General features: G+C 42.3%; 1 protein-coding gene across 4 annotated transcripts in view; it reads left to right on the top strand.

The window, feature by feature from the left end:
* The first annotated feature begins 843 nt into the window (after positions 1 to 843).
* ANO1 (anoctamin 1) overlaps positions 844 to 27023 on the top strand; it is an 82488-nt gene continuing 56308 nt past the window's right edge. For all 4 annotated transcript variants that reach the window (XM_080404902.1, XM_080404901.1, XM_080404900.1 and 1 more), the window contains exon 1: positions 844 to 1616. In XM_080404902.1, coding sequence (XP_080261028.1) covers positions 1559 to 1616 — 58 coding nt within the window. In that variant the 5' untranslated portion in view covers positions 844 to 1558. The remainder of the gene's footprint in view (positions 1617 to 27023) is intronic.

The following is a 27023-nucleotide window of genomic DNA, read 5'->3' as shown; positions in this document are numbered from 1 at the left end:
TTGGTGACAAAGGAGAGTTGAGAGTGGAATTAGGACCACAGTCTAAGTGGGAGCACTGTCTGCTCACTGTCATGTGGTGGGGAGCCCTGTGCTACACCCCAGTGGTGCTGGGCACCTTGGTTTTTTTGAAGGGGGGGGACGGGGAGAATGCTCTGCCCCACAGGCCAGTTGGCCATGGTGCCACACAGTTTCATTGCAGCCTGGGGGTGAGCACCACCAGCAAGATGCTGCCCTGTGATGTCCCTTTTGCGGGTGCTAGGGGACCTGGAAGGGTCTGGGTACAGCAGGAGCACAGCGGTGTGCAGAGCTTGCCCTCGTACAGTGATTGTGGGGTACTTGGGGGCTGCCTGCCAGAAGCCGGGAAGCCTGCTGAGCCTGCTTCCTGCTGGCAGAGCTCTTGCGTGCTTCTGTCTTTGCATTTTTGAGGGTTAAGGGCTTGTCCGAGATTTCAAAAAGAGAAAGCAGTCAGAGAACAGTGCAGATAAATTTGTGTCAGTTTTGGCCAAATGGGTTTCTGCAGCCCAGCACAGGATCAGACAGTGGGTTTGGAGAGATCAGGGAATCCCTGTGAGGCACTGAAGAGGGGTTTGAATCAGTGGAGATGGATAAACCTGGAATCTTGTTCAAGCCCCGTGCAAATACTGTAGCCACCTAGCTGGAGGTGACAAAAGCCAGTGGCAGCTGTTTTGCTCCTCTTATTTCTAAAAAAAAGTAAAAAGTTATAAAAAGGTAACCTGGTGGTATTGAGTGAGAGCCCAGGTTTGTTGGTGTGAACGGTGATCAGAGGGGAGGCAGCCTGCTGCCCCGGCCTCCCCGGGAGAGGGGCCCCGGCTGCTGCTGTGCCAGCCTGGACGGAGGCCGGTGCTGTCACGGGTGGGCGCTGGGACGCGGCAGGTTTGCTGGGGGGCGGGGGGGGGGGGGGGGGCTCTCCCCAGCAGCCGCAAGCGCTGGCTTGGCTCCGGGAGCGCGCCAAGCCGCGCTTTGCCTTCTTTTTCTTATTTTTTTTTTTTCTTATTTTTTTGTTAAACGGAAAGGTGTGGGGGCTTTTAACATCCCTATAAAACAGGCAATGGAGCGGGGCAGCGGTTAAGTCGCCTTAACCCCAGCGGCTGCAGGGACCCCCCCGGGCCGCGGGCGCGCAGGGCGCGCTGACCTTTCGCGGACGCGCTGCCCCCGCCCGGCAGCTGCCGCCGTCGCTCCGGCGCTCGGCGCTCCGCGCCCAAGGTCAGGGCAGCCCCGCCGCCGCCACAGGTAGCGCGGAGCTGCGCGGGGGCGGTGGGGCGCGCTGGGCGCTGCCGGGCGGGGGGAGAGCGGCGGCGGCGTCACTCGGAGGGCCGGCTCCCCGCGGCGGGCTGCGCTCCCGGCGGGGCCGCCCGGCGCCCTTATTTAAAGTCTGAGCGGGGGGCGGCGGAGAGTGCGCGGTGCCGCTCGCTGGATGAGCGCGCCCTCCCGGAGAAAAGGCGAGGGAGGGGGGGAAGGGAGGAGGAAGAGGAGGAGGGATCCTGGCAAGTTCAGTTTGGTACCAAGTGGCGGCTAGGCTGCGGGGCTCGGCTAGGCGATGGATAAGGATGAGATCCACCTGCGCAGGCTGCCGGCCGCAGCGCCCTGGGGACCACGTAAGTTGTTCGGCGGCGGGGAGGTGCGGGGCTGGGGGTGCTCCCCCCGGCCGGGGAGCCGGCTCTGCGGGCGGCCGTTGGCGTCGGCTCCCCGCCCCGAGAGCCCGTCAGGGACTTACTGTTAGCGTTTCATCAACTGCTTTTAAAAATACTGGAATAATCTCCATAAAGTGCAGTAAAAGAAAATATTTTGTCTCCCCGTCTTACCCCCACCCCCCCACCCCCCCGTCCCCAAACCATAAAACAACGTAAAGTCCTTTTTACCTACATTAATATAGGAATTAAAAGATATCTAACCCCAGGAAGCCAATCTAATTATGAAAAACTGTTGGAGTACAAAGTATATGGGATAAATCCTTGAGTTGATGATTGCTGTCAATTCACACTGTGCTGTGGAAGACAGGAGAGGGGAAAAAAAAGTCTTTGAATGAAATGGGTCTGTCTCAGATTGTCAGTAATGTTTTTACAGAACCAGCTAAATCATGTATCTCTGGATCATTAACTATTGTGTGCAGCTAAATAAATTACATATATTGGAAGAGGAAAATACATTCCTTGGCTGAGAAGTTAGAGAATGCTGAGAGCCAAAGAGCAGATCATTTAAATGGTAGGGGGTGGGAATTTCCTTGGCTTCCCTCTAGAAATAAATCACAGCTCGGTGTCTGTGTGCATGTATGTGCACCCACATATGCATTTATATACAATCTTCATGCTCACACACTGTGTATATAAAACCTTCACACACATGCCTTGGAACACAAATTTTACAAGTGCTATTTACTGAACGCATTTTTCTACCAGTTTAGAGACAATAAAACTAGAATTGAGATGCTAACCAGGAACATACTGGAACACATTTGATTATCCAGCTGAACTGTATACAAATGAAGTAAATTTAGCATGGCACCATTTATAAATTCCATGCTTTACAATCAAAATTCCAAATCTAACTGCTTGCAGCTAAGAATAGCATGGGGGGAGCCCTTTTCTTTACTCCCTCTTTTTGGATTCCCACGAAAACCGTTATCCTAGAGTCTACTCATTAAATGGCCAAATATTTCACTGGAGTTCAGCCCATTTCTAAAAGAAACGTTGTGTGCTCATCAAACTGTAGGCTAGCCGGAGCACTCAGAATGAAAAGAAAACTTTCTTCAATGTCTGACACAAAACAGCTGGGCTTTACATCTAAATACTGGGGGATGGAGTTTCTGTATGCTACTGGTTGTCCCACATTAACTTCTTTATTAAAATAAGGAGGGGCTTGAACTTTTCAAAACTGCAGTGGAAAGGAAGCAAAGCATGGGAAGCTGAAGTGTCATCGCAGTACATTAACAGAGATATCGGTAAGAGGACTAAATGATAAAATGGCACTAGAAAGCTCTAGCATTACTCATGGGGCAGGTGGCAATTTATCATGAGGTAATTACAGTGATAGAGTGAGAGTCCTAAGAAATTGTTCAAGTGGCTCTTTATCTTTGAGAAACTTTACATAATATTTTACAGTGACATTCTCTATTTAATTTACTGAATCACCCATTAGCAGCATGAACGCTGTGTACCAGCTTCATTAATGAGTTCAAGGACCAGTTTTGTTCTCGGAAGGGCGTGTTTGTATTTCTGTTGAAGGACCTATCCAAAAGAGCTTATTTGTAAAAACTGTTTATAAGATCAAACTCCGATCTGATTACATAGAGGATCCATGTATTACAGTACAAATCCTATCCAGTTGTTGCTAACTTTCGTGTTTATTGCTGGAGAGATGTGGAGACCTGCCTTTGATGTTTTCACATCGTCTATATACTCAAAAAACCCTCCCATGGACAGCTAAGGAAACTTGCTTGATACAAAGATTTAGGAAAAAGTTGGAGTTGGCGAGAGGATGATAGAAGATGGGAAAGCAAAAGGGATCCTGTACTCACCTTAGCTCTGGGTAAATACTATCTGTTGTCTACATCCAAAGTACTGTTTTACTTTTCTCTAGCAAGGAAAAAAAGTGACCTCAGCATGTTATTTTTGGCTGTTTTGGTGGCATGAAAGGACAGGTGTCCTCAGCTACATCTGTGCCCTAAGGACCCAGACATTGCAGCTGATGCCTGCAATCTTATTTTATGCCAATTTCCTCCTTATGTTCTGGGGGAAGGAGTGCATCTAATGAAGATGGGGTGAGGGTCAGAATTGAGATGGGCTCTGGGGAATGGTACTGTCATGTTGGCGTTTGAACATGGTGATATCCTGTCACTTCAGCAAAAGACTTAGAGACACTGGGACAAGTGCTCAGGACTAAGTGTAGGATTAGGAGTCAAGTCTTTACCCCGTACATTTCAGCAGTCAAATATTCCCTGAGCGAATATCTGACCCCTTTGGAAACCACGAGAGCTTTTTTGTGACAGACTTAAATGTTGTCAGACTATCACCTCAGAAAATGAAATGTTTTCCCTTTTTTCTCTGGAAGACATTGTTCAATCTGGAACTGGGACTGCCAGCATGGCTCCATAGGTTTCTGGTATGTATTATCCTGCTTCCCGTGGTAGCACTGCAGCTATTTCCACTAACAGTGAAAATGATGAAGCGTATTAAGCTAATAATTAATCAGAGATGACAAGGGACTAATAACTGTATTGATTTAATTAGGACTTCTTTTCCAGCTCTGTAACTTGCAGTCATGCACATCATTAACTTAATATTTTAATTTGTAGTAATAACTTATTAATTTCTGGGGATGAGCACATGCAGAGCTGAAGCAGCAGCTCTGACTTTGTGCTGGACTGCAGGCATGTGCCTCAGTTCATTGAGTAGCTGTGGGAAGTGTTCCTTGTCCTGTGTGAGACTGACAGCAAGCAGGGCAGGTTGCCAGTCACTGAGAGTGGTCACAGAGCATTGAGGCGGTGGGAGATGGGGCATTGCGGGAGGAGATGTGGCAGATGCGCTGGTGAGGTACGCGTAGCTCTATGGCTAGATGCTGCGTTGTATGGGTGTGACATGAAATATGGGTAAAAGTAGCATGCCAAAACAGAAGGCAGGAGAGTAACCCTGGGAAGTAGCAGTATTTATTGGCATCAGGAAGGGAAAAATGTCCCATTTGACTTGAATTACACCCTTTGGATTCTGGCAATTTTGAGAAAAGGAAATGCTTGGGGACATGCTGTGGTTGGAAAATAAGGCTCGCTTTAAATTAGAATCACTTTGGGAAGAAGGAAAAAAGGAAGGAATAAACATGCACTACAAACTTCAGGACTTTGCTTGTGTGAAAGGCTGACAAATGCTAAGTTAGCTCATCTTCCCACCCCGTTTTAGTGGGGGTACTTAGCACTTGCTGGGGCATGTTTGGCAGCTTACACAGCTTGGTCATCAGCAAGCCACCCTCTGATACACTCCTGACCAGAGACTTCTCCAGGAGGCAAGGGAGGGAGAAGCTGCTCTCGCTGAGAGCATAATGCTAAATATATGGCTGTATCACACTGTATGGCAGGGTTTGTGACTTTTTGGGAAAGAGATCCCATTAGCCTCCGCACAGAGCTCTGTATCCTGCTCTGTATTACCAAGATACTTGTAAATCTTTGCACTGTACAGTCGAAAGGCTGAATCCTCTGCTACGGCTTCGTTTGGTGCAGAGAGCGGTCAGCATTGGGACGAGATCTATGCAAGCCAGAAGCACAGAGCAGGCTCCAGAGGAGAGCCTGTCCAAAGTCCTTGGCATTGTCCTTCAGCAAGATGATGGGGACTTTGAAGTACTTATGAATGTTTAACAGCTTTTCATATGGAGTTGTTGGGTCACTCTAGGTAGACCATTAGACTGATGAGCTCTGTGAACAGAAGCCACCACTTCTTATTTCTTGTGAGAGTTTTCAGGGATTCTGAAAAAGTACCGTGCACATCCTTATATTTTATTATGCAAGCCAAGTCAGCGGTAGTGGCATGGAATAGTTCTGCTTACTTTCAGAGACTGCAAACACGGTTTAGCTGAGGACAATGTGTGCCGGTATGGGAATATTCACCTTCCCGACCTCACACATGTTTGCTGCTGAACTTGAGATTATGACAGGATTTGCAGTTCTGCTGTAGGTACAAACCCCAAGAGGGGTTTTACAAATGACAGATTTTCAAGGGTTGGCAGCCTACATGCCTTGCTGGGACCCTATCACGGTGTTATTTTCAGTGGTGCTAAGTCATCTTGTGCCAGCTGTTAGATCAAAGTAATGTAATGGAGTTATGTGACTACCAGTGCGCAACTTTTTTCCGGTACTTGGAAGAGCAAAAAGATAGTGGTGTCTCCATCGTTGCTGCAACGTAATTTATGGTACATATGGCCTTTTAGAAACAACCGCAATGGCTGCCTTGCTTGGGAGGCTCTGAATGCACAGGAAGCAAAGCTCCTTGTGCTGGGCTGCATTAGTCACCACCGCTGCTTCATAGGCTAGCCCACATGCCCTCAAGGGAAACAGATTTTTATTTATTTGGTTTAGCCTTTGATTTGTATCCCTCATGCCTCTATTTCTGAAAGTAGTACTACATCCTGGTGGGAGGGCCAGCCCTTCTCCCTGCCCCTAACCTCCCTGTATCCTTTAGCCTTTATCTGCAGACAGCTGACCCCTGTCCCTGTGTATATCTTCGCTTCTCGTTTGTTCTGTTTCTTTGTGCTGCACCGCGTGTTCTGCCGTTTCAGCTTCCTTTGCTGTTTCTAGTGTCTTGTCCCTGAGTCTCCTCTGTGGCTGGCCCACATGCCAAGGTTTTCTCTCTTGTTCAGACTCCCACAGTTCACGTCTTTGAACCTTCCACTGGCAGTCTGTCCTTCCAGCCATTACAGAAACTATTTCCAGATTTGAACAGATAAAAAGATGGTAGTAACGCCTGATCCAATGCCATTCCTCTTCAGTATCTTTGCCTGCTTACCTTATCTGCATATCTGATTTACTCTTGGCAGCTCTGTATCTGTGCTAGGACCTGGATGTACATTCTTATTCCTTTGAGTGGAGCATTAATAATATATATAATCACTGAAATGTCCTTTCAGACCACAGCTCTTATTTTTTTTAAACTGACCTATGATGTTTTGCACATGACTGTACATGCTCCAAGAGAGTTTAAAAATCTAAAATCTGTTATGAAAAGGCTAAGTGGTTTGCAGGCATTAACTGCTCTTTTTATATCTTATAAATTATTTAACTTATATCATGACATCAGTGATTACAAGTTACGTATTCCTGGCTCTTAGTCCTGCTATGTTACCGCTCCCTTTATTTGTATCCTGTGTATGGAGAAACTTGAGTAGTATGTACTAAAATGAGAAAATACTTTTTCTAAACACATTGCAAATATTTGATGCTTCTTGTACCTCTTCATTGATGTCAGCTGATGTCCTTGCAGAACAAACTTGGAATACGCAATAGGGTTCTGTGTGTTGATAAGTAAGGTTCACTAAGAAAAATTTTGTCCAGGGAGAGACAAACACATTTCACAGCATTTGGTTAATAAAAAGGGAAGAGGCTGGCAACTAAATTACATATCCAGTGCAGATTCAGGATACATTTTTAAAAAATAAATAGGAAAAATGAGTGGTTACTGACTGCATTCGTTACTTTTACCTCTATGATGTCACTGAAGAGTCCTCTGAATAGATTTTTAAGCTCTTCTTTTTAATGTGATATTGTGGGAGTTTTGTAATTGTTCTTAAGAACAGGAACAAGAGCCAAGGTGGGAGTTTCAGGGCTAAGCATCACTCAAAAGTTTTAGTTTTTTACTGCTTGGAAGAAAGGAAAGTGACAGAAATGTGTCCAGCACAACATTAACAGTCAAAGAAAAGCCTGTTCTGTATTTATGCTTGATCATTTGTACTATAAGCATTTTGGCTGACGATGTACTGCAAGATATGTCAATGAACGTGCTTTGCAATTCTTCCCGGATTTTGGCAGGCAAAGATTCAAAATATGGTATGACTTTATGCTTGTGGTATGATTGCCCAGAAGAAATCTACTGCAGACTGCAAAAGATGGAAGCTTTTATGCAAATACCAATAAATTCATCACAGTGTGTTGCAGCGCTATTGTCCTGGAAAGGCTTTCTACTGATGGATGTGTGCTATTTTGGCAGCCCAGCAAGAGGAGGAAAAAGAAGGGATGTGTGGGCGTACTGCATTTGCTGCTATATTCTTGGGAGCTGAGCATCCAGCTCCATATTAAATCACCTACCTTGGGTTTGGTTAGCATTGGCGTGGCCTGTTTTTATGGAGAAGCTGATCTAGACCTTGAGACCTTTTCTCTGGTTTTTAACCTGGTATGGAGACTGTTGATGGAAGGTGTGTGTGTAACTGTTTGGGATGTACCCAGCTGGTGCCACAATGAATCTGAAGGGAGGTATCAGCTGTAGGACCACTGAAAGGGTACGACTAAACAGACCATGTCAAAGCAGCTGTAGCATGTGTGGTGAAAGCACCCTTTCCTGAGGCTCACTAGTGGAAACTACAACATTATTGTCTGTATCCTGTGTTCCTGGCACGGAGTCTGAGAGTGGTCTAAAGAAGGAAAATGGTTCTCTGCTTGTAGTCTGAATGTTGGTATGTAGTCAGCAAACCTCATCCAGATGCTTGTATCTTGCTGCATACTTTTGAGTGTTCTTTTTCTGATGAATGGCAAGAACAGGTTTCTAAAAATAAATTAATGGTTTTCCCTTTTTACTTCCTGTGACTTAATATACTTTATTTATCTGTATAGCTACTAGTCATCGTCATTCTTCAGCTCACAAGAGTATAAACAGAAATGAGCCTGAGTCACAAAGGATGGATGTGAAACCAGGCTTTTTCCAGGATTTTAGCCAGGTGTAGGAATTGCAGCCTGGGGATGATGGAGGGAAAGGGCTGGCTCTGGGGTTGTGCCTCAGGGGTCTCACATGTCAAATAGGTAGCGCGGAGGTGAAATACTGCCTGCTGCTGCTTTCTGCATTCTTCTTCCAAGGTGGTAAGTCCTTGCAGCTCTGTGCAAAAAGTTAACAAAAAATTTTAAAGAGTGGATTTTTAAGGTTAGTTTATTACTAAAACAATAAAACCCAAGTGAGATTCCAGGTAATTGTTCTCTTGCATTACCTCTAAGGTTGATCAGGCCAACATCCAGAGCAACAGTTACTTTCATTTAATTGCTCAAGCAACATACTTTAACAAATTTAGTCTCCTAGGGCACATAGTCAATTCATCATGCTGCTGATAGTATGCTCCAAACCAATCATAAGCTTGAATCAAACAGATCTGAAAATAAACTAATGTTATTGGGATTTTTAGGAAGTGGTCTCCTTTCTGTAGGGATTGCCTACTAAAATTTAAGGCTGCTCTGTACAATGATAGTAGAACACGTTGTAATTTTGTTTACTCATTAGAAATGTGAAGTAATCTGACCTCAAACATGCTAAGCATCATTTTTGTTCCTAGAACATATCTTGGGAGTACCTCTTGTTGTTGCTAGCAGCACATCTTTATGTTATAATGTATGTTAAATAGGAAAGACAATGTATAAGGTATACTGGACAATACAAATTTGTGCTCTCTGGAGCTCTGTGTATACACACACCTATGTTTTGAGGTATGGCTAATAGGACTGACTTTGTGTCCTGTGGGAGAAGCAGACTTGCTAACAAAGAGAATAATGAAGAGTGAGTGTCAAAATATTCCGCTTTTTTTTATCAGTGTGACTGATTATAGAGGGTGTGAATTGAGTAATCCTTAACTTTCATTTCCAGAAATATGGGTATCAGCACTGTATTAGTAGGGTTGTGCTTGCAGGCTTCATCAATTTATCTGTGAACAGTCTTCTAGGGTTTAGTGTTGACATCGACAGGGACATAGATTTGAAATGTTATTTCATCTTTACAATTGCTTTCAATAATCCATTTGGCAGATAACTGGGACCAGCTAAAAGGCACGAGAGAAGAATTTAAGGTATGTTGTGAGGACATACTTCAGCTAACAGAGACAACTATTTCTTTGCTACAGATTTGTTTTTCAGATTCAGTCATCTTTTAGAAATATTTTACTCCATGTGCCCTGAAATGTGATGTTTGGGCTCTCGGAGTAGGAATAGATCCTGTTTCTGAACAATTGTACTCAAGGACATGCAGGAGATCCTCCTTTAGCTCATGTGGTAGGAAGCCAGGTTGAAAGGCAAAGGCTGAACACAGAAATCACGTCCTAGCCCTTTTGTACGTGCTTTAGAAGTGCAAAGAATTTCTTTATCCACAGACCTTAAAGGACTTCATAAACTTTAGTGAGCTCTTGGGAGCTCCTTTTGTATTGCATTCATTTGCTGTTGCAGAACTTCTTTTATCTGGCAAGAATTATTATGTTGAATTACGGGGTTTGACAGGTAACAGATGACGAGAATTGTCATTGTAGTTCACTTGAAATGGATTCAGCTGAGAGAAGGTAATACTTGTCCAGGATACAGCCATGTGCACTGTGTTGGTGAGAATGGAAGAAGCAGAGCAGTGTGTACCTGCCCCAGATTAAACAGGCTAAAATTTTTGTAGGTGCTCCTTAGTTCAGAATTGGAAATTAGACTGTGCTTACTCGCTGTGCTGTTTATTTTGAAGGGGACTGCTACTGTCACCACACTGGAGGATCTGGCCTAAATGAAATAGCTTGTTTTTTTAAATTGCAGCTGATTGTTTTCGTTTGAGAATGAATCTAATCTCTCAAACACACTAAGGATAATGACAAGTCATTGACTACAAGAGAAATTGTGCTCACCAGTACCATTCTTATACTGCCATAATGACTTGTCTCTTGTGTGTTGTGATAAAGTATTTTGAATTCATCTGAGCCATTTAAGTCCAGCTGACTATACAACTGAGTAGTTGGATAATAAACCCTGAAGGCCGCATACTAATTACCAATGGAAGAGCAGAAACAGGCTTTGGTTTAGATTTGAAACATTGCTACGTACCAGAGGTGTAGAAATAGAATCAAAGCCTTTTAAAGCTAATAGTTTCTAAATGGCAGATTAATTCATTTAATTTTTAAACTTTCTCTTTGTAGCATCTTGCTAACAAGCTTTCTGTTAAAAGAGCAGATGCCTGCTTCCAAAACAAGATCTTTTTTGTCTTGATAATACAAATTAATGAAAGCTTTCCCTTTTCTCTTTCTCTTCAGTGTATTTTCTCAAAATAGCTCCTTGGGGCTGTATCCTGCAATTTGCTGTGCCCTCTGGCCCTTGTCCAGTAAAGCACTTAAGCGTACAAATAGCCCTGGTTTTGGTGGGAAGTGGGCAACTGAACACATGACCCTCCTTGTGTGTCCCAACAACTTCCATGCCTTTGTGTTTTCAAGGGAAATCTGCAGCATGCTTCCCACCCTGCACAGTGTTTCTCCACCAAATGCAAACAGTATTTCACAATACAGACCTGATCCATCCTTCATGCATCTGTTTAAGGGGGTTTAAGAACTGTTTAGTTGAAGTGGAGGATCTTTCCATTTCAGGTAACTTCTCCTGAACTCTGCTCTGGAATCCAGTGGAGATCTTGCCATCCATCTTAATTTTGGAAGCAAAGCACATGTCTAATGGCACTAAATCTTTAAAGTAAAACCCAGTCAAAGCAGTTCCTGGGAACCTGCAATTGATTTCAGTCCAGCAGTTACTCTGTATTGACTGACTTGAGCACATTGTCGATCAGTAGTGGGAGTTGCCTACAGAGACTTGGTTGCGGGAAGCTTTCATGTTTTGCAGGTGACAAGTAAAATCAGGGACCTTAGCAAACATATTTCAACCTCAATGGGAACAACCTGGTGTTTAAAAAAAAATAAAAAAAGCGTTTATGTCTCATGCACTGCATAAAGGGTATATATGTCCTGACATTTAATAATATAAGTAGGAAAATAAACATTTCTCATAACCAGACGATTACAAGGGAATGTCCTTCCTCTGGAGTTTGGTATTGCTGTCACACCAAAACAGGGAGCTAATTTCAGCTTTTACCCTTTCCTAAGTTTGATACCATTGCTCTTTCTGTTTCTTTGCACCAGATCCTTTTTGCAGCTGCTTTTTTTTAAATCTTTTTTTTTTTTATTGTATGATTCAAAAGGAGGAGAAAAGAAAATATTACAGAAACAGAGACCAAACTGGGTAGGGAAAGTGTTTCAGCTATCCACAGGCAGGAAATTTGAGCTTCTTTGGAACCTGAATGAGAGCTGGAGCAACCTCGTTATTTTTATATATTTATTTCCCTGTTTGGCTGTTCTGCCTGCTTTTCCCACGTTATCATCAAAGTGGCCCCAGAAGGGACAGTTGTGAAACAGAAACTATCTGTGAGTAGAGGAACAAACCCAGAGCTTTTAAGCTACAGATGCCTTGGGTTTAGCAAAAACAAGCAACTTTAATTGAGTTAAGTGTTTGCAACTGTTGCTGCTCTCTTCTAAATGTGTTTTAATATTGAGGGGTGAAATGGGGAAAGTCAAGAAGAGATGTCAGTGGCAGCCCCATCGTGTTGAGGTTTGGGTTGAGCCAGTATGTCTATGGTAGTTTCTCCCTCTTCCGACTCTCTGCCCTGGCCTGAATGCAGATAGGTTTGCAGCAGTGAAGCTAAAGGAAAAAATAGTTTTTTCCCTTGGTTCACATGAACTGCTTTGAACTGGAACAGATGTGGATGTACAGAACTATCTGCTTACAGCAACTGTTCCATTTATAACCACGGGTTTTCTATTCAGGTCTTTTTATCATTTTAACATTTTCTGTTTCCACATCCTTTTCCACAATAAAATATTCTTAACTAAATGGGTTTTCATCTCACATCCAGAACCTTTGCAAGTACTGTTTCATGTGTGAGCTTACAATGCCATCATTATTGTTCAGTGACTTTTTGTTAATAATGATGGTCAGTGGAGGCAAGGTCGAGTTTGTGGTATTTGTAAGACAGGATTCAGAATATCAGTTTATTACCAAAATAGGGCAGAATCTGCAGCCTGATGTAATGGTGATAAAATTTTGCAGAAGGTGTTTGGAATTTTTAAGTTCCAAGTGGCATTTCTATTAATTTTCTGTTCTGTTGAACTGTATTCAACTTTGGTGTACAAAATAATTTTGTGTGCAACCCAGACCAAAATTGTTCCAGTGAGTACAGATAAGAGATTCAAATTCAACCACAAAAATTCAGACAACAGTGGTGTTTTTGCTTTGTGTTTTTCATGAACTCATGCTTTGGAGTAAGTTCATTCACTGTTTGATTTGATTAAGTGCTCAATAATTAATTCCGCAAATGCACTGCTACGTAAGAAGGTAAGCCCTGCAGTTCCCATTGACCGAGACACAGGGATATGTCCCGAGATGAAGAAAAAATGCACAAAGTCACAGATGAAATCAGTAGTGGCGTTTGGTTAATCAGTTATGCCTCTCAGCTTCTACACTCGAGCAGACCATGTGGCCTTTATTACAGTATTAGGAATTCATTTTTTTAGAGTTACTTCAGTTTCTCTGTTCTCTAATTTTCTATGGAAACAGTCAGTTGTTTGTATATTGGAGACCGTACGTGTCAAGTTCTTTGTTTTAGTTCATTGGTTTTGGCCTTGACACAGAAAACAAAAATTTCATCAAAGTTGTAGAGCCAGATAGGATTTTAATCTAAACCGTATTAAAAGTTAAAACCCTCCATGACTATGGGGTCTGTTAGGGTTCAGTCGGGAACTTCCCGCGCTGCCTTTGGGAGGCCAGAGATTTTTCTTCATAATCTGAAGGCACTTTTCTCTTCTGGTCGACTCAATACCAACTTGAAAACTGGATGGTACAGTCCTGTGAAACAATGTTGTGTTGGTGGGATACTCTGAGTTGTCCCAGTACTCCAGGCTATGGATTCATCATAGCATTGTGTAAGAAATGCTTTGCTGTTTTCAGGTTACCTTCACATTGCTCAAGTTGCATTAAGTTAAACTAAAGTAAAAGTAGGCATTCGCAGTATGGAGAAGAGTTTCAAATGTTCCCCAACAACAAATAGATGAAGAAACAAAAGGAAATTTTGTGCTTAATCTCCTCTTACCAAGATTAAACAGATCCCTCTCTTCATCTGTCAAGCTGGTATGGTGTAGGCAGGTTTCTGACACACAACTTGCATTCGCTTAGACTCACTGAAACTCTTGTGTAGTTGCACCCCTGGGGTGCACTTTACAATGTGAAGCGTTTCTCTTGCTCTCTTCTCCTTCCCCGTTATCTGTGTGCTTTCTATTTCAATGGCTCTAGCTTGCTTTGTTCGGTTTAATTTTAAGTTTATTCTAAGAAAAAAAAAAAAGATACTCAACTGCAAATATTTTTTTTTAATCTCTTTAAATGTTTTTGGTTATACTGTGTGTTGCCACCACATAGAAAACCCTTTCCACATTATCCCCATGACAGAACTTTTCTCCTGAACTCTCCTAGTGTCCTTGCACTACCTTTCTGCATCTTTAACAAGAATTAAAACTTCATGGGAATATACCCAGTCCACAACCACATCAAAGCTGTGGTCGAAGTCCAGTTTTCAAACTCCAAAAGTTGGCCAAGTCTGGTGTTTCAGTTTTGATTTGATACGTTATATAGAGGCCCTACTTGCAACATCAGCGGAGGCTACAGAGCAGACACCAAGTTCCCAAAAATTAATTGCTGTCTGGACTGAGGCAACTTCTCATTTATCTCTTCCTGTAACTTGTTCATATGAGTTGTTTTGTCCTTTCTTTCACCAAAGCACCACGTAATTTGTCTGGTTTTAATATTGACCAGTAATAATTTCTTAATGTGAAGAATGTGCAGTGAAGGAAAATCCGTTTATAGTTCTTTGATAGATTAGTTCCATTTTTGTTCACATTTACAAGTTTTATTGACTTTATTTTTAAGGAAAAATAATTACGTGGAGTCTGGTTTTAGTCATGGTTCTGTTTTATGTGAGGAACAGACAAAGACCTGTCGCATTAGAAGAGTGAAATAAGATGGAGAAAAAGTGTTCTTTTCCTTCAACAAATAAATCAAGTGCTTCCATCATACAAGAATATACAGCCATGTAACATGTAGGGCACTAAGGATAAGCAGTCACATCAACAGAGGGAAATCTTTGACAAGTTTTAGGTATGTCACTTGGACATGGGATGTATCTTAGTAGACAGTCTGTCACTTTTATTCCCTAATAACTTTTGACAAGAGACAGATGATATTGCAGAGGTTATTTTAAGGTAGATTGTTTAATTTCTGTCTGTTCTACTTCTTTCTTCTTTTTTCTCTGGATACTTTCCTCTTTTCATACCAAAAAAAATCATGCCCCAGCTATTTGTTAAGCTTGGGCATTTGAGGTAAGTAGCTGGTTATATTTGGGAAGAAAGCAATGGATGCAGAGAGCAGCTGGATGCTGTCAAGAGTGTCAGTTCCTTGGCTGTGGGAGACATGCTCCCTGCTCACATCCCTCTGCCACGTGCTGCACCCCCGGAGCTAGGATGGAGCTTGGGGGCTACTGAATCTCCATCTGCAGGAAAGAGATGATATTCCCAAGCTGTCCCCAAGGTTCATGTGGAAGAATACATCTTTTTTCCTTCTTTTTCTTTCTGAATGCATGTTGTTCTTGGGTAAGGTGAGCACCTGAGAGTAGAGTATTGGTGAGTACTCCTGTGCAGAGCAATGCTGGTAGAGGTCAGTCACAGCCCTCGCCTTTGGGTCCCTGCAAGCCACAAGTCTTCCCTGGCACAGCTGAGCAGACTCCCTAACCGTATGGTTGTGCAGTGGTGGATAGGATGTGTAAGAACATAGATTATCTGATCAGTATTTGTGATCAAAGGAGATTTAAGCATTGAGGTTTCCAAAAAAGAAACTGTTAACCAATGCCTGAGCATGTTTGATGCAGGCAGCTGGTGCTTTGCTGTCTCTCTGCATTCAGCTATGCTCTCACAACACCAAATACATCCCCAGGGTGAGCACCCCAAGAGGCACCGAGTGCCCTCATCTCCCATAGCTTCCCACGGTCAGAGGGCACCAGGGAGGAGCAGTAAGTCAGAGGCAGAGCTGGGAAGCTGTGTAGCAGCAGTGGCTCCTTGCCTTCTGGGTCTGGCTCGTTTGGGATGGAGGACTGAGGACCAGAAGAAGAGACCTTCTGGGTCCAATGTGGGAGCATTAGGGCTGTCCACAGAGGCATCACCTGGGAGGAAAGGGATTTTTTTTTTTTTAAAGCTCTTGGAAGGGGGTAAATCTGGGTAATGCTCTGTCTTTTCTAGCTTCCCATTTTACAAAGACTGATTTGTTATCTCTGGAATGATCAGTAGATGAGGCTTGGAATATTTACTCACCAAATTTGAAGAGCACAGAAATTTACTATGGGAAACGTGTGTTCCTGTAGGCCGAAGGCCCCCAAGCCACAGTCTGCCTCCAGATGTGTCCCACAGCCTCCTCCAAGAAGGGGGCAAGATGTCTTAGCCTAAACAAATTTGCCCCTGAAGAATTTTCTCTCAGGTTCATCTGGAGTTCCAGGTTGGCTGGCAAAGTATTTTTTGAGATGCTGTTTTCATAAAACACGTAGAATCATAGAATGGTTTGGGTTGGAAGGGACCTTACAGATCATTTAGTTCCAACCCCAATGCCATGGGTTGGGGACCTTTCACTAGACCAGGTTTATCAAAACCCCATCCAACACTTGTACGCTTCCAGGGATGGGGCATCCACAGCTTCTCTGGGCCACCTGTGCCAGTGTCTCACCACCCTCACAGTAAAGAATTTCTTCCTAATACCTAGTCTAAATCTACCCTTGCCCTCTTGAATCCAATAAGCTCTTTGCATCAGTTGGTGTCTTGTCGTAAGTGTTCACCAAAGTTTGCGTGAACAAGGGTTTCAGTTTGCATTACCTGTATTTTAGTGCTGGTTTACAGTGTCAGAAGTGTACAGCACAGGATCAAGGAACTATCTGTTAAAAACAGAGGGAAGGAACCATCTTTCCTCACTTAATTTGTACAGTAAAATTATGAACTTGGATAACGAGGGTTATAACTGTAGCATTTCTGAGGCCTTACATCAGTAACGTGTGTTGCTTTCTGTTTGTGGGTTTAGAAGCAAAGATCTTACAGCAATACCATCTTTAGCTCGTCAGGAGATTTTGCCCCGTTCTTGCCCTTCTGTTGCTTAAACACCCAATCAATGATGTGAGTCTGCTACACGCAGCCTTTACCTTACCTTGGATTTGGTAGCGTTATTTCTTTCCACCCCATTTATGCAATAATCTTACAGCTTAAAATGACAATCCTGTCATCCCTTACTCAATACATGTAAAACTTAAACCCAATCAAAAAGTCCCGACAAAAGTAAACAAATGAGTGTGTACATGGATGTATAAAACCTGCTGCTACACTAAACCTTTCTGAAAGCGCTAAAGAGTGAGTAGCTTATCCTTTAAACTCTCTTTATAAGGCTTTATGAGGGAGTAACTTGTAGCTTTTCTTTTTCTAGGGGGGCATCCATCAAGTGTCTGGAGTAAGCAAAACTGATAGTCACCGAAGTATGTGCTACAGTTTGGAAATGTCTGTCAGAGGCTGTCAAGGGAGCCTGAAAGAAAAATTGAAAAAGAGGTGGAATGTTATTAAAGCTATAATTATAAACATAGGAGGCACACTGATACTGTGTCTTTTCTTCAAAAGTGCCGTGTGAGCAGGGCTCGCTGCCTGGGAGTTTGCGGCATGGGATCCAGGAACCCTTTTTTAGGATAGAGGGGAAGATGCACATTGTGTCACCAGATCTATGCATCCAAATAATGAATTTGGACCATAAGAGTTATGAATGATAGGATTCCTAATATTAGTGATTTCCACTGTCTGTAACTCGGGTCCAGCAGGCAGGTAATTGATTGAAAGAAATACAAGCAGCCCCTTCACTGGAAAATATTTGAGTCTTGACCGGTTTTGAAATGCAAAATCCCTACTCTGTTCCCAGTGCCACATAGTGTGTGGATATGGCCCATCATCCAGCATGTAGATGCTTATGTTTTGGAAAAGGCTTTAGAAAAGTATTTCCACCTCTGTTTTCCTTGGTACCAGCTGCTATTGCACCCTGAAAATAAAATGAGAGCCGATTCCTTTGCCTCTTAAGGAAAGGGCATGTTAAACCGATGTTTGTAGTGGTATGCGTTCAAATTTCATATGCTGCTTGTTTGGGTGGCTTCAGAAACATTGTGTTGGAAGATAGGCACCAAAGCTTCACTGACGTCAAGGGATAGACTCTAGCAGTAACCAAGTTGTGCAGGTGCTGGGAAAAACCTACCTTGCAGGTGGCTGCTGTGGTCTGTGTCCTGTCACCTGGGGCGAGAGGGTGCCTGTCTTGGTGGCCACGCTGACCGCTCAGCATGCAGGCAGGAGCAGCAGCAGGCTTGCAGCACTTACTCCATGTAATTAAACACTCTGGCAGTGCCAGTGTGCAGCAGCTGTTTTGAAAATAACATGATGGAAATGTGTCAGGACATTTTGGTGGCAGCAAGCCCATGCATACTTGCAAGTGAGAGTGCCCTGTCTCCCTTTTGATGCCCTACTCCGTGCCCTAGTTTCAAATGTCCTTAAGGTTGGCTGCATTAATGAGAGCTGCTGGTTAATTTGTTCAACTTTGAAAAGCTGTAGTACGTGGGGCATGTATATAACTTAGGGCACATGAGTAGTCCCATTCAAAAGACTCTGCTCATGCGTTATGCTCGTCCCTGGAGCTGTTACGCACTCACTTAGTCTCCCTTCAGCAGTGTAATTAAAACCACTCTTGGCAATGGGCAAGCAAGACAGGCTCTTCTTAATACTCTGAAGTGTTTCAATTTAATGGCATATTTTATAAACAGTCCAGTAGACACTAGCACATATTGTTCATGAATGGTATTCCTGACAGCACATGCCATTTCGTAGTTTATATATAGGGTGTTTAAAAAATTCATGTTCATTTTTTGTGGAGCTTGTGGACATGTTCCAGTTGTGCTGTCCGTGCCCCCAGCTGGGGCTTTCACAGGAATTTTGAGCTTAATACAAGAAATTTAGATAGGAAATGGGGGTGAAAATTATTTTGTGGCGTTAATACCATTTTCAGAATTTTCATGGTATATTGAAGACTACCATATGTTTTTTGTGACACCTGAGGCCATCCAAGTCACATCATGATAGGGAGAAATTCACCTTTCCATGGCTTGGCTGCAGAGCATGAAAATGAAGTGTGTCATGTGGACATTGTTTGTTGTGTAAATGGAGGGATTGGTGGCTGTTCCTGTTGGAATGGGGTTTTTTTTCTCCTCCCTGTGGTGGCTTTTGTGTTTACTTATTTCATTCATCTTAGAAAACTTTTAGTTTTGTTTCAGGTGACTTTCTAGTGGAGGGTGTTACAGAAAAATATTTTACTGCTATATGGGAGTATAAGAAAAAATGGTATGTTTAGAGAAGCTTGAATGACTCCATTTCTCTTCTTTTGCTTTGTGTTGTTATTCCTCATCCTTGTCACTACTGGAACACTGATGCTTTTGGAAATACCTTTTCAACTTGGTCCTCTTAAGTTAGTCAGTAATGAACTGAACCTATTAAATATGCACAGGTTTGTGCTTTCCTCGGTCAGGATTGACATGCTTTGCCCTTAGTGTTATACTTGCTTATTTTCAGTTTCTTTATAAAGAAGGCCTTGTAGTCAAGTGGTCAGAGCAGGAGCTAGCAGTCTGACCCGGGTTGTACCCATGACTCAAATTGCACTGAGTCAACGTGCACCTTGGCCAATCCAGGCTGCAAACTGAACCGTTAAGAATGACTTCAATAAAATTTTGCATTTGGATTTAGCTTTACATGAAGGAGAAGTGGTTTTAAAGCTGTTTGAACAGGGGAGTTTAAGCTGGAGAGGGGTTTTGTTTTGTTTTTAATCCATGTTTGTGTTCTGCTCCGTGGTGTATTTATTTTAAAACTTTAGTTGTGCATCAACACATTCTCAATCTGAAATGTAGATCTTGGACAGAGATGTTCTAAATGTTTGAACAGAATCCAGTATTAAAGTACCACAGATATCTGAGAAGTACATCAAAGTTTCCTTCAGTGTTCATTTCTCATTATTATCTGTTCTGGAGTGCGGATTGTTTTTCTGTATAATTAGCGTATGTGTTACCCTAAGTTCTCTTTCTGATCTTGCATCAGATGTGCTCATGTTTACAGAGAAGAATCTCCTCCAGTATCGATGAGCCTAAGTTTTACTATGTCAAAAACAAACTTTTGCCCTGATTCCACTCTTTTAGATGACAGATCTGTGTACTGTCAGGTCACTCAAAAATATTAGTTTCATTTTCATTGAGTATGGGCATAAACGGTTTGCATTTCTATCAAATTCTTCAAAAAAGCACCCAAATGAGTTAATGATAGCTTTATTCCTCTATGCCAGCTTTAGGCTGGCCATGGCAGGACAGTTGATAATAGATGTAAAAGAAAGCCTGCTGATGCCAAATTGCCCCACCAAAATTTTCTTGAAACTTCAACCAGTAAAGTGAGTGTATTTACCCTTCAGCATCTTGTCTTATGTGACTGTCTGGATCTGGCACTAGCAGCCTTAAGTCTTATATTGCTAAACCAGACTTCTGGTTGCTTATCTTCCTGGAAAAGGATGTGCTCCCATGACTTGAGATGAGAACCAGACAAGTGCAAAATACTCCCATCTGGGTAGGGATAATTAGTTGGTTAAATAGCAGTTCCTCAGAAAAGGGTCTAGGAGTCATAACAGTGTAAATCCACAATATCTTATGTTGTAGCAAGTATGTACAGATGACTTCTTGGGGCTGGAAAAGCCTGACCTGGAGTACTTCATCCAGTTTTGAGAATCTTTTTACGAGTGTGTATCATATAGCCTGAAGCTGAGAGGAGAGCAATGAAAATGAGGATAAATCCAAGAAAATATGTCTTTGAAGAAAGGTAGTGGAAGAGAGGCATTTGGCCAATGGGGTTTGCAAACTTCTGTTTGGGTTTCTAGGTAGAATTGTTGTTTGTGGGGCAATATTCATTATCCTTGTCCTGTTCTGAGGTGCCCTGTGTTAGTGCTGAAATTTGTTAGTAACTCAGAGGGAAAAGTCCCTCTTACAGGAGGGGAAAGGAAATAGTGGGAAACCCTCTGTGCACACATGGCCTCTGTGCCAGCTGCTTTCAGGAACTCCTGGGTCATCATGTCCAAATCTTTGCTATTTCGGGCAACCACATCACAGAATCCCATTCATAAATTTCTCAAGTACCATTACAAAAATAGTTTTATTTTATTTATTTATTTATTTTTGGTTTTGCCTCCATTGCTCTGATGTAAACCTCATGCCTCTGATATGGAGCCTGATTTCTAGTGATGGTCTTTGAGTGTTTTAAATGTTAATGGAGTCCCACATGCATTTCATTTGTTCTTTATTGCCCTCTGGCTTCTTGACTACCCAGGGAAGAGGGTAATGAAGGGGTGGTTTTCTAGTTCTTTTATTGTCTTCTAGAAATACAATCTTCTTCCTCTGTCATTGCCACCATCCCCTCACTCATTTTGCATCTGTTTAAATTTGAATTCATGTTCCTGAAACCAGGGGAGATGAGTACTGCAGGCAATATCTCAGAGAAGCACTGCTGTTGCTCTTTCATCTTTACTGGAAGTACCTGGCTTGATACACCCTAACTTGTCATTTGCCATTTTCTTAGCTATGTCTCACAGGGGGATAGTTGTACTGTGATCAGCTGTCACATAAGGAAGGAGTCCTGTGGTATCCTGCAATGCTAGACATAGCTACCATGTGATACCTCTGGAGAAGATTAGGAACAGCCTGTGTTTGAGCAGAAACCACGTTCCCCTGTACTGAGAGCCCTGATGGGCTTGTAAAGGAATTACAGTCATAGGAAAGATATTTTTGTGGGTGTTCCTTGAAATCAAGAAGTCCCATTGCATTTGGGCAAAGGGTGGACAGGCAGTGGGCGTGCAGTTTGATGGTAAGGTGTTAGCTGCAAGTGGGTTTGACGGGCTTTTCCTGATGTTCTGCTGTGAGACCACGTCTCCTACCAGTAGTGACTAGACGTTCTCAGCAGGAAGTGTCTCCCAAGAACAAGATGCAGGTGGCTGTGGGAGCAGAGGAGTGTTTTATTAGCCATTTCTTACACCATCATGAGGGGGGTCGGGCAATCCAGCAACTTGGAGTTACCTATAGTAAAACAAATTTTTGCGTGATTTACAAGGAAGAAGAGGTTTACAAGGTTGTCCTTTAACTGACATGTGAGAGAGGAGCTGATGTACCAGGTGAGTTTGTCTAGAGATTGAGCAAGAAAAATCTCAGCTGGTTTTTTTGGAGCTGAGGGCCATGAGGCAGTAGTATAAAGACTCAGAAGATCCCCGGATGATCACCTTCACCTCTTTTGGTAAAGGGAATCACACAGTCATTATTGTGGACAGCAAGTCTGGTTTCTGAGAGGAGGTATTTCTTCCAGGAGTTTAGGTAGGAGATCAGATTTAGAAAACTGAAGAAATGTTTGGTCAGGTGTGGCTTACCACATTGTATGTGGCTGTTATTTCACATAGTCTGAAAAGTTTGAGAAATTAATTATCACTGGGATTTGAGCAAAAACAACCTTGTCTTTTCTACCTACAAAGTAGGAAGACAGAACTGTCAGTAAATGATAAAACCAGTAAGTATCCTTTCCCAGACTAGAAGAGGAAGATGCCAGCTGAAGGGCAGAATGGATCTCGTGCCAGTGGTGGAAGTATTGACTCATTTCAGGATTGCAGAAGCTTGGCATCCCAGTTTAAACTACCAGCCATTGCACCCATGAGGACTGCGACCCATGAGGATGCAGCCAGTGTACCTTGTTTGGTTCCTGGTGATGAAGCAACAAGGCTGCATTCAGAAGGGCAGTTTTAAAAGGTCATTGCTGGGTGGAAATTTTTATCTGCTCAACTGAATCAATATTTTGCAATTCGTAAATCTTACAGCTGTGTGGTGCACCCCAGTGATCTTGGTGGATTAATGAAAGACAAACGACTGTCTGCACAAGAAGATCCCTTCACCCCCTCTTTTTTTCCTAAGGCATAGCAGCAGCACAGCTGGTCACTTTGGTTGTGATGCTACTAAGCATTTCCATATTTAAACAGTACTCCAGATTGTTTATTGAAGTGGGTAACTGATATGCCATCCCAGCCTCTGGGAATTGCACCATAAATTTCCCAAATAAATAGGTGTTAAGAGAAGAAGCCAAACAGGATACAAGTGCTGAAAAGGAAGATGTGTCCCTTTCTGTCAAACCAGCAAGTAATTGTTTTACTATGAAAAATAGCATTTGAGATACAGATTCTTCTACAATTGGCTGATTTTGGAGCTAGACTTCTTAAATCTTGTTTAAAAGGTCACAGGCTGAGGCTCTTCTAAGAGCCTGGGGGTTGATTAACAAGTGGAAAGATTAGCAGAGAAAGCACTTGATATTTTCTTGTCCAGGGAGATCCCAATAGGATGCTGCAGGAATTGTTACACAGGCTAGAGTAGCTGTGACGAGGCATTTTTTTTTCCCACTGGAACATTATGTTCAGAGGTGACAGCTTGCACTTGGTCTGTAAATATTTTCTCCTGTAAGAATAGGCACTCCAAAAGCTTTGGGCTGGTTCAAGTCATACCTACATTTATACTTGCTCCATTTTTCAGTACCATTAGGACATCCAGCCTTCCAAATACAACTTTGTGATGTACTATTGCAGGACATTAATCAAGAAGAATTTCTGTGTTCTCTGTGTTCTCTGAAGTTTCCTTGAAGCATCTTGTTGAACTTCTTTGTCTGGAGCTGTGCTGTGGTGGCATTTGCTGTGCTGCGTATCTTCGGTGACAGGCAAGAACCAGCCTGCAGGTAGGGAAGGAATAAGGAATACAAACTGTTGATCTGAATTATAAATGCTTCCTGAAGGAATATAGTTAGAGATGAAAGTTATCAAGAAAGAAGTCTTAGTTTTATATAAACAAAAATCGTGCTCGTGTTAAAATTAGATAAAGAAAATAGATTCAGAAACATTACGTGTGTTAAAACATTTAGATGTTTCTTCATGTAAGTACGTGGGGTTATTGAAAGAAGTACAGTCACTATCCACTGTCTGGGGGCACTAACATCCTTTGTGTGTGTATTGGTGGAGTACAAAACACCTGTACTCCAGTTGCTCTCTTCACTGCTGCTGGAGGAGCTGCTTGGATGGAAACCATTCCTCTGGGAGGAGGTCTGACATAGCTTTCCCTAACCACTCCCCCACCAATTCACACCCCCCACCGCAGTATATGGTCTCTTACAGGCTATAAAGCCAGGGAAATCAATTGCATGCACGTTTTATCCCAAGCTGCTCCTCCATGGCTCCTATATTGGCAAGAAGCAAATGTACATCACTTGGAAGGTTGTCTTGTTTTTATTATGCGAAGGAGGCAAGCAGGGCAATGTGTGTGCGTTCGCTCGGCGGCTGGCTGTGGGCAATGCCCTGGTGCCTTTGAGCCAGGTGAGGTGCCTGCCTCTCTGTACGCCTTTACCAAGCATGTAGTATAAGGGTGCCTTGATCTTCATTTGTGCTGGGGAGTGACAGGTTTAAAAGTTTACACCCCCATGAATTTTTTTCAACCACTGCAACTGGCTCAGATATTTTAAATATCTTAAGTCTCTCAAATTCATGCATTGTGCAATAGCTGATGCAGGGTTATGACACCTGTTCCACTGTAACCACTGTTGCTCTATCACATCACTTCACAGAATATCTCCAATACATAGCCAGTCACAATAAAGAATAGCAACAGCTATGGGTTACAGACATCTAAAAGGTTAGTAAAGCAAATGGTTCAAGGACATGACTAGTGAGCTACCTCCATTAGATTTGAAATTGGTCAGAATTGCACCACCTTCGCTTATATTTAACTAGTTGCCCTGTATCTCTTTAAATACCGGTATTGACATCATCACTGTTGTTAGGGGGAAGAATTTTTCTTTCCCTTAATCAGCAATAAATTTATCGCAAGTTTAAAAGCAATCACTTCAAGGTAATTTCTAAAGAGCTTGAATATTTTTAGAAACCTGGAGTAATATAGAGACTATTCATGGGACTAGAAACCTTGCCGGCAAAAATGTATCATGTGTCTTGTAAACTGGTTGAACTAACCAATGTAGAGTATGTTATTAAAAAGTGATAAAGTTTGAAAATAGCAGTTTACAATATTTCAAAAAAGTTTATGGAATAACAGATATACTAAAGGAAAGTATCCAAAGAAATTACTTTTCTAAATATTTTTGTAAAACAATAATTTTTCATGCAGAGTATTGTTTTTTCTAAACATTTCAATGCTTGAAGAAAAGCAATATATTAAAGTTTAATTCCATTTTATTCCATTGTTTAGGTGGTGTTTTTTTTCACTGAACTGATAAACATTTACTAGATAAATGAATAGAACGTTTTCCTTTAAAAAAAAAAAAAAAAAAGGCAGCAAGTGAAATACTATTCCGCTAGCCAAAACAGAAAAACACAATAAAACCTTGTCTTAAGCTTATAAACTTAATCACTCTTTAGAGGAAAATAAATTCCTCTCCTAAATTCTAGGATGAAACCTTGGCCCTCTATAAATAACAAGGTTACAACATCTTCAATATCTTTCTCAGGAAATATGAAAACAAATATTGTTTTCTCTCTTTCTATCTATCTGCATTGATGTCAAATGCTTGTTCTTGGCAGCAGTTGCCATTTCCTTTCTTACCCAGAGTATCTTCAGGCAGACCATCACTGAACACGTGAGTGTGATGCATTTTGGTCTGCTTCATAGTTCTATTTTGCTTAAGACTCAGACTTTTTTTATATATATAAAAAAAGCTAAAACATTTTTTTGGTGGAGCCTTGCATTGTACAGTCCAGGACGAACCAATACCATTCACTTGCTGGACAAACTGTAATGAAACAGCTACAATTTGGGAATTAACAGAATATTTGGCTACAAGAGAGACATACTGTTTGAAACTATATAATTTTTAGGGGTTTTTTTGGTGGTCATATGTTCATGGTGCTCAGAGTTGCTTCCTCAAAGGACGAGAATTTATGCCTAGTATTAAAGAGTGTTGAGAGTATGTCATAGGAAGACTAATGCTCACCTGGTGATGCTTGTAATTGTCAGTCTCTTTTCTGGGGACAATTTCTTAAAGAATAATGAACAAGACAGAAAGGGCTCTCCCTTTTGCTATTATCTCAAACTTTCTGAGATAAAATACTGGCCTATAATTGCCTTTTATTATTTCTGGTTCCATTAGTGCATGTGCCATACGTGATTGTCTTAATGATTAGAAAATTGTCCTTGTTTTGGAGGGCTTCTCATTGATTTTGCCAAGACATTCTTGTTCATGCAGAGGTTGAACACAATGATCTTTCAAAATACGTCTCTTAGGTTTTCATTATATAAAGTCACTAGATTTGGTGGGGGTTTTTTGGAGGTGGGTAGTGGTGTTAAGTGCCTACATGCTGGCTGTGGACATGACTGCCTTCATGTGGAAATATGCTTCTTTAAAGACCATAGCTTTGGTAGGGATTCTGAGCTCCTTTTGGAAAAGTACTGCCACAGAACAAACAAGAGCAAGTTAGGAATGAAACCTGGAAATCTGGATAGAGATTTTGGCCCTGTTGCCTCTGACCACATGCAGCACCCACAGAGTCCTTCATGCTCTGCTTCTTTTCATTTTATGGTTGATGGCAATTTCATGGCAATTTACTCTCCTTTGGTCTTTGGTAGTAAATGTGGATTGACTGGTGTGTCTTTGGATAATCCAGGCATTTTAGTAAGTCTGTTTGTGGTTGCAAAACCCACAGGGCAGCAGTTTACGCTTAGACTGGGTCTTGACTGTTCCTTTGATATGAAGATGTACTAGAAACTGAAGATTGTCAAAAGCTTATTAAGGAAGAGACTTGGTGAGCCTGGGCTCAGTGCTGCTGTTATTATCAGCTTCCCTGCCGAGGGCCAAACTACAAAGAATGCCTATCTCTGCTCAAACATTTCAAGTGTGCCTTTCATCTGGGGGTCTCAAAATGCCTTACCAAGGCACTGGCCCAATCCTTCCTCTTGTCAGCATGGAAGGGAAAGTGGCTTTGCTGACAGCTTACTTTTCTGCTCCAAGAATTTTGCCACCCGAGATGGGACTACCAGGAATCCTAAGCAGGAGTATCTTATTTTTCTATAGCATGTGTTTCTGCATCCTCTGGCACAGGGCAAGCTAGCTGGCCAGCACGTGGCACCTTCCTGGAGCATCAGCCTCTTTGTGTCAGTCAGATCTCAGCTTTCTTAAAAAAAAGGAGATGACTGCCTGGTTGCATAGTCACTTCATAGGTCTTCTGCCTCTGGTGTGTTTCAACTTTAGTTCATTAAGACTGGGGAACACAGGGAATGGTGTTGTCATGGATAGACAAGAGGTAATAGAGCCTTTTCCCTTCATTGATTTGCATTCATTTG

Source organism: Falco punctatus (genome assembly GCF_963210335.1).
Source record: "Falco punctatus genome assembly, chromosome: 10".
Lineage (NCBI taxonomy): Eukaryota > Metazoa > Chordata > Aves > Falconiformes > Falconidae > Falco > Falco punctatus.
Note: the sequence above shows the minus strand (reverse complement) of the source record. Positions and strands in the feature narration are given on the sequence as shown.